This window comes from Monopterus albus, unplaced genomic scaffold (genome assembly GCF_001952655.1).
Source record: "Monopterus albus unplaced genomic scaffold, M_albus_1.0 scaffold307.1, whole genome shotgun sequence".
In the NCBI taxonomy this organism is placed as follows: Eukaryota; Metazoa; Chordata; class Actinopteri; order Synbranchiformes; family Synbranchidae; genus Monopterus; species Monopterus albus.
Window position 1 is genome coordinate 751,145 of NW_018128187.1, and position 8,707 is coordinate 759,851.

Sequence of the window (8,707 nt, forward strand, 5' to 3'; positions counted from 1 at the left end):
GATTAAATAACAGGAACGGAAAACAGCCCCCCACACACTTCAAATCCGTAAATTATCACTGATACCAAAATTTGTTACATTAATGTTGACCTACTAAATACCTCATGCTAATTGGGAACTGTCTGGGCCTTTATGGTTCAAATTCTTGAATGATAATACAGTATTTGACAGTTATTAGAGGATTTCTGGTTTTGTTTTGTGCTCGATCACTACACACAGTAGTTCTTTGCACTTTTTTTTCAGAATCAGAATCAAAATCAGCTTTATTGACCAGGTGTGTTGGACGCACGAGGAATTTGACTCTGGTACAGCGGCTCTCAATGTGTACATACAGTACATGTCAACAAGCATGTGCATTAGGAAAGAAATAAAAAATAAGAGTAAAGTACTTATAAATAGAGAAGTCCACACATCAAGGCCAAGATGCTATCCTGCCAACTTTTTTATCAAATTGTTGTGAACGCATGCAGTCAAAGATACCTCAGAATGACATGAGCAGTGCATTATCTGTAGATCTGTGAGTGAGTGCGCTTGTGTCTCTTCACATATGCCTGTGTTTCTGTGTGAATGTGTGTGTCACTACACATATAGGGTAATCTGCAGTAAGCTGGTTTATAGGCTCATCTGTAGTGACGCAGATATAGGCACCAAGCTCTGCACTGATAGATTCTGCATGACAGTTAAACTTTAGGAACTATATGGCCTATACCCTGTACCCGTACCAGACAACCTACTGGACATCTTACAGTACATATCAGACATGTTCGTGAATCGTGCACTGAATGTGTAATATTTAAATTGTTAATTAAATAAATATTACATTAGATATACACAGAGGTTATGCACTTACACACCTTTTTATTATTATTATTTTCAATTTTGCTGCAGGTGCATAAAGTAACCCCAATCAAGAGTTGCAAAACCCACCCCTAGGGGGCATTGGGTGTATGTGTATTTCCTCACCTGTGAATGACCAGACTGCTACCTACATTTGTGACATTTATAAAGCTGTTATTCAGAAGGAATTACAATAGGACAATAGGCTACTGTGAGATCAGCTGAAAATGAATATTGTGCAGCAACAATATAATTCCCATGTGACTGCTTGACCACAACTGCACCAGGTAAAAACACTCTTCTTCACTTCCAAATATAAGTAAGCATAGGACATGTACTGTGGTATTAAAATAAGCAGCACAAACGTCTGAGTTCATTCACACTGCTGTAATAAAACAGAACAGTGGAGAATTGACAGTGGATCAGTCTCGGTGCCCCTGTTGATATACTGTATGTTGTACATTAGAGGTCCAGAGTGACTACACTTGTGCTGACAAGTGGGCGTTTAGTGAAAGGTCAGCGGCCAATCGAGTGCCTTTTCACTTCTTGTAACGCCCATCCCAGACACGCCTTGTTGCTGGCAAGTTGATAGTGGGTGTAGTTTGTTAGTCAAACCAACCCGCCCCGATACTTTTCAGACGGGAAGGACACAGCGTTCACACTGTCATGAGGAGCTGTGCTGTGGGACCTCTGTGGCGTCATGTAGTATCAACGAGTGACAATCTGCCAAAATGTAAAGGATAAGCAGCCATACACCACTTTCTGAAAGTAGGTGTGCAGTTGAAAAGTATAGGGATCTTAAAACGATGCCTAACGTTGTTATTACGCATCATGGACGCGCAATAATCTGTGCGTAAAAGTCAGCCAAAGAGGAGCGAAGTACTGTAAAACTTCAGCAATGGATGAAACGTTTTCTTGGATGCATGGATGTTTCAGTGAGGCTCTGGAGCGCAACGCCAAGTTGACACTGTGAGGAACAGCCATCTGGACTTGAGCAGGTGATGTCTGCTTTCCGGAGTTTGACAACAGACACGGAGCGGAGCGCAGAGTGCAGCGGGGCAGTAGATGCTGGGCAGTGACTAAGCCTCACGGCTGGAATTGAAATCTTCTGGGGAACAGACTTTATGTAAGAAGCAGGACAAACACCGCCCAAATAGTTCCGACATACGTAGAGAATCCAGCATCTTGCTGTTAAGACCGAGTTAAGCTCTGAGGGGTCCGTTTTACTGAAAGAAGCAGCTAGCTGATGCCACTGCTCCAGCAGGAGTTTGCGGAGAGTTTTGTCGTTTACATTCTACTGTCTACCTCCTCATCAGCATGGACGAGAGCATTGGTGACAGCCGCTCGGACGGGAAGAGCATCAACCTCAGTGTGCTAAACTGGGAGCAAGTGCAACGGCTAGATACCATCCTCACCGGCTCCATCCCCATCCACGGCCGGTGGAGCTTCCCTACTCTGGAGGTGAAACCACGGGACATCGTCAAGGTGGTCCGGAGCCGCATGGAGGAGAAGCGGATACATGTCCGGGAGGTGCGCCTGAACGGCTCCGCGGCCAGCTATGTCCTGCACGAGGACAGCGGTCTAGGATGGAAAGATCTGGACTTAATATTCTGCGCCGAACTTAAAGGAGAGATGGCGTTTCAGATGGTGAAAGATATAGTTTTTGACTCTCTTCTAGACTTCTTGCCCAAGGAAGTGAATAAAGAAAAGATCACACCAGTGGCTTTGAAGGTATGGAGTTGTATCTCATATTGATTATATGACCCGCAAAGCAGAATTAACATTTTCTCTCAAACCTTGAAAGCTTCAAACCAGGAAAGACTACGCATTATGTAGAACCTGATTCTTCCTTCTCTTTATCTTGTTTCCATTTATGCACACTAATTACACAGGATGCATTGTTGAGGTTATTTTGCATTTCACAGTCAGTGCACACATATTTTGTTTGCAAATGCTTGTTTGCAAATGACTTTTAAATGAGTTTCACAAAAACAGCAGTGAGATCTGTCCTGCAAACATCCAACCAGCACAGATATACGCCTGCAAATAGTGAAAAGGTTGGTTTCCAGATCACAGAGGATTCTGTCTAATCCAATTGGAGTTGGATTCACATTAATCAGTCGGCTCTCAGTTACCTGGATACTGAGGACTACCCAGGCTACTAATAGCTGACCAACAGATGTGATCAGCAAAACATCATGACTAACAGACAAAATCAAGGTTTTTATCAGGTGCAAATATAATTAATGTTTTGTTATTGACTAAGACTGGTTTTTAACATTTTCTACTTAGAACATCTCCATGTAAGACCCACAGTCCAGTCTTTAATAAACCTAATCATGAAACCAGGCATCTGTCTAATAAGCAGATCTAGTATCTTTTTCAGCAAAAGCACAGTCATGTGTTTGCTGCAGTTGTGTAGACTGTGCACGTATACTGGATCAAATGTTTCTACACTTGTGTGCTTCGATTGATGAGCAGATCACTGACTGTATATAAATATGGCTGACGTGCAACCACCTCCCACCACTATGCAAAACTGTAGCCAAAATATCATCAACACCATCTTGGCATTTTGCAGCCAGATTTTGTACAGTAGAGACCAGAAGTCAAAGGTCAAAGCCCTTTTTTGTCATATGCACAGTTAGGAAATGTGTTTCCCTGTACAATGAAATTCTTACTTTGCCGTCCACATGAATGCCACACAATACAAGTGAAATATAAGGTAGATGAGCAGTAACACAAATCTAAGGCACTTTAAAGCAGCAGGTGAAGGAAGTAAATAAAAATAAGTGGAGGGAGGGGCATCAGACCACCAATCAAAGCGGTCAAATAATCCAAAATACACCCCTTTTGATACAGTCAAAAAACTAATATAAAACACTTAACAGAAAAATGACCACTTATACAAACAGCAGTGTGATAATAGCTACCAAAAACAACAGAAATCACCTCTGGGAAAAATTTATCTGATTTCTACTTTGAGTTTTTAGTTTGGCTCATGTCCCATCCACTAACAGGAGGCAGGATTTATGATCTATAATGCAATCAGTCGCCAAGGGCACAATCGAGTCCCGGTGGCTTCATTTCTGGGAGCCGTCATGGTGTCCATATTTCTATACAGTCAGTGGTATGGATACAACTTAAATTTACCTAGGTCTTAAATTTTCTTCACTGCAGTTTTCAGTCAGTTACTTTAAACTTGGACTTGGATCCAAATGACAAGTATCTTTAACCATTCTTTGTCTATGATGATGCCAAATTTTCCACTTATGTGTTTTTTACTGTAGGAGGCCTATGTGCAAAAGATGGTGAAGGTGTGTAATGACTCCGATCGCTGGAGTCTCATCTCCCTCTCCAACAATCATGGTAAAAACGTGGAGCTCAAGTTCGTGGACTCGCTTCGACGGCAGTTTGAGTTCAGCGTGGACTCCTTCCAGATCCGCCTGGACTCACTTCTCCTCTTCTACGAATGCTCGGAGCACCCCATGGCTGCTGCGTTTCACCCCACAATCCATGGGGAGAGTGTTTATGGTGACTTCACTACCGCTCTAGATCACCTGCGCAAGCGCCTCATCTGCACACGGAGTCCTGAGGAGATTCGAGGTGGGGGCTTGCTGAAGTACTGCCACCTGCTGGTGCGGGGTTTCCGTGCAGCTTCTGACACTGAGATGAAACTGCTGCAGCGCTACATGTGTTCCCGTTTCTTCATAGACTTTCCTGATGTGAGCGAGCAGAGGAGGAAGCTGGAGTCCTACCTGCAGAACCACTTTGTAGACCTGGAGGACAGGAAGTATGACTATCTGGCCACGCTGTACAACGTGGTGCAGGAGAGCACAGTGTGCCTGATGGGCCATGAGAGGCGTCAGACTCTCAGCCTCATCTCTTCGCTGGCACTGCGCATCCTGGCTGAGCAGAACGCCATCCCCAGCACTGCCAATGTCACCTGCTTCTACCAGCCAGCGCCATATGTCTCAGACGGCAACTTCAGCAACTATTATGTAGTGCAGGTTCAGCCTGTCTACTCCTGTCCACCCTCACCTTCTCAGCAGTATTTTCCTCCTCAGCAACATTCCATGTATGCCACCTGGTTGCCCTGTAACTAAATCTATTGAACATTCACTTTTGTGCAACTGATGGAATTTATGCTCAAAAAAGATGAACGATGATCCCTTGAGATATTAAATTGACATTAACAAGAGAAGGAAATACAGGAGACTAAATTAGAGTGCACACAAAAGAAGAGAATAAAGGAAGGAAGAGAAATGAGGACACGGGATCTGGATCGAGACTGTGGCGCCACAGCAGGAGGAGCTGAGCACACAGGGAGACATGCCAATGTGAAAGAGGCTGACCCATCAGTTTTAGGGTTCTTTCATCAGGCCCAAGATTGATCTGGCAGAGGAAACCACAAACTGAGCTCAACCTCGAAGTCATCAACAGCCTGAGCATGATGATGTTCATGTGTTGTAAGTTGCAGCCCACAGGGACTAACATTTCAAATGATGAACATTCATAATTTTCACATTACAGACAAAAACAAACACACATCCTGATATAGACAGTAACAGAGGAAACACATCCATGCTGAACAGAGACTTTTCCATGGTCACTGTTGTGTGTATGTGGTGGGGAGGACGTTTTTCACACAGTGCAAAAAAGAGGAACTTGATACTGTTTACAAATTCAAACATCTTCTTTGATTCTCAAGTTTTACCAACTCTGAGACAAAAAGAAATGGCAAAACAATGCATGCTTTATTTCAGTACAGCAATATATTTTCTTTAAGTGCCTAAAGGAAACATAAAAGAAGGAGATATTTTCATGATTCTTTATTGTAAAGAATTGTTGAGTTGTCCAGTTGATATTTTCAAGGTGATAATGAATGTATCAGAGAATGGAGAGCAGCGTCTCTTACACTGAGGAAGGTATAGGACCAACTTATTCTGGCGATGCTAAGCTGAAGACTGCTCTTATCTGCGGCCCTGCTGGATGAACACACATTTTGATTACCAAAGAGGAAGCAACAATATAATCTCATCATCTGTGTGTTGTGGGTGTGTGTAGGGGAGCAAGACTAATTGCAGGTTTGAGAGAAATGTACAGTTAAAGAAATAAGTTTGGTGGCGAGGTAGCTGCAGTTGTATTGGACTGCAACCTGAGGTGGACCAGTGCACAGCTTGATAGCCAAGAAGCTATTCATCACAGACAGAAGATAATCTAATCATTTGGGGGGTGTTCTACTAAACTTTGGCAAATTCAGACTAAAATGCATAATAATAAATAGATTGTAAATATACAGCTCAGGCTTACTTAAAGCTGCCCTGCTGAGTTCCCATGCAAACAACCAAAAGTCAGGTTTACATTCAGTCTTACTCACCAAAGCACATTGTGCATCTAACAAAAGTGTTGAGTGTGCATTTGTCCTCATAAAGCATTAGTTTGTCGAAAACTGTAATTCCTGCATTGTTTACATCCACGTTGGTGGTCTTCTTCTTCACTGCCTTGTTAGCATACCTCTTGGTGTGTCACTACCACCAGCTGTCAATCAGTGGAACAGCCTGAAACCGAAGGCAGGATGTAAATGGAGCTGCCTTCATGGTTGCACATGTGCATGCACAATACAAACAAAAGAGGGACCCACTGGTAAAAGCGTTACTCCCTAGCACTACAAATGGTCAAATATACCCTTCAGTTTCAAAGACAAAATGAACAGAAAGAAAACCAGATGAAATGCATTTTGAAGCAGGGACAACCAGTCTTTTAAAATGACACTGGAAAGTTTTAATACAATTAAAAATATTATTTTATATCCTTTTTATTTTAATCAGATATATAAGAATGTCCCTTTTTCCCTTTTAATACATTTTCTATGCAAAGACATTTTGACAGACTGTATGCAGTATAAATATGTACAGGACATACATGCTCTGTACTGGCATCTGCAAATATTTGCAGACTTTACATTTGATAAAACAAGATGTATGTTTGCCAGAGGGGTGGAGGTTGGATTGTGTAGAATCAGAAACCCAGCCGATATAGTACTTTACACATGGATCAAAGATGATGTCAGCTCATTAAAAACGGCCAATGTACAGCATTTAATTTGAAATGTGTGGAAGTTTGGCTGCATGAACAACTGACAGTTGTTAAAGTCTGATCGCTTCCTAAGGGAAAGTACTAAACAATGAGGGAGAGTACAGATGGACACAACCACATGGACATTTGAACGGTAATATTAGCAGTTGCCTGAGACTTAAATTTGCAGCCTTTGAAGTGCAAAAGACTCAGTATATTCTCTCAAACACATTGTAAGATCTATTTTTCTATCAATCTCTATTTTTGTACAGTTTGTGTTTGGCTAATATACTGTAGCAAGCACATTCAAAGATGTGTCATTGAGTCTAAGTATCTTTTGTGGTGTGCATGAATTTGTGTTTAATTATGGCTGACGAAGAGCAGTGCAGGTGGACACAGCAGCTTTGTTGAGATTGCAGATTTAATTTTGACGTTAGTATTGTGCGCTCAGCTGTTTCTGTTGCTTTAAAGAAATTGTTTCACTGCTCTACATGTAATGATCTGATAATTGTGTTCAAGTTTAATGACTTGAGAATTAAAAGCAAAACAAGACCATCAGTTAAGAGTTGTTCAGTTCAGTTATTTATTTATGTTTGTTATCATACACACCACCAGCCACAATAATTGGATATTAGTTTAGCTGAGGTAAACAGCTCTGGACAGGCTTTGACTGCCCAAAGAAATGTCTTCATCGGGTCAATATCCTGAAGTGCCTGCACAATCCCAGCCAGTATGACTGTTGCTGCCAGCAAGTGACAGCTGAACATGATGGTTTTCACCTCCAAGAGACGTCACCAATGAGCGTCAACAACTGTCAGCGGCTGTCAACATGCTGTTTACCAGAGCTAATTAGCTGGGTGTGTAACTGCAACAGCAGGCAGATCGTGTACATGCACAGCCCTTACTACCAGCAGAGCCTTGGTCTCCAGGGACACATGGTAACAGACTGAGTGGATTGGCTCCAGGTCTGCATCACTCTAATGGCCAGAAGCCTGCAGATGTCACTTTCCCTGCTGACACTGAGAATAAATATTTTACTTAGTCTCTTTTTCATTACTCTTTCAACCTTTTTCTTTCTTTTATATCTTTGGCTTTAACTGCATTTTTCTGACTAAAACAATGCTTTTAATAAGTTCATTATGTGTGAAGCTGTTTTGTCTCATATCAGATTGTTTATTTTCTCAGTGTCACACGACAACTTCATGCCATCTGTGTATGCCCTCTTTTTTTGTTGTCCTCATCCATCTCTGCCTGCTTGGACTCCTTGATGAATTTAACCAAAGATGAGCTATGGAGAGGAAATCAGGGCTATCCCCTATTAAGAGGAACAGGGTGGGTGCTAAATATAGCCCCCCTCTCAGTCACTGTAAGGACATTAGCTCATCTGCAGAAAGCTGATTAGCCTCCCACACTAAACATGCTCAGTGCTTGGTATGGTTACTGTGGAAAGATTTAGCAACTATTGTACTGTAACACATACCCCCCACCCCCTCTCCTGCTATCTTTTAGGTCACTCTTGCTGGAAAGGGGGGAAAAAAGGTCCACTTCCTTATCAAGAGCTTAAAAGGAAGTGAGTACGAGGCATTGAGGTGTTTAGTGTGCTGCACAACAAGGAAAATAGCTAACCCGATACCCAGACAGCTTACAGACTGTTGCTATGGTGCAGTGTTGTGTCTCAACAGGTGGGCTGAGTCAAAGAAGTGTGTCACTGCGGTGTCTGGAGAAAGCCACAAGTTGGGAACACAGATTAAATGGCACAACTACACCGTCTATTGGTATTATCGGATTTCCT

General features: G+C 42.3%; 1 protein-coding gene across 1 annotated transcript; it reads left to right on the plus strand.

The window, feature by feature from the left end:
• The first annotated feature begins 1,490 nt into the window (after window positions 1-1,490).
• On the plus strand, window positions 1,491-6,597 carry LOC109973837 (protein FAM46A-like). The gene is made up of 2 exons (XM_020623671.1): window positions 1,491-2,568; window positions 4,128-6,597. The coding sequence occupies exons 1-2, from the start codon at window positions 2,155-2,157 to the stop codon at window positions 4,941-4,943; spliced, it is 1,230 nt and encodes a 409-aa protein (XP_020479327.1). The 5' UTR covers window positions 1,491-2,154; the 3' UTR covers window positions 4,944-6,597.
• Window positions 6,598-8,707: the final 2,110 nt, after the last annotated feature.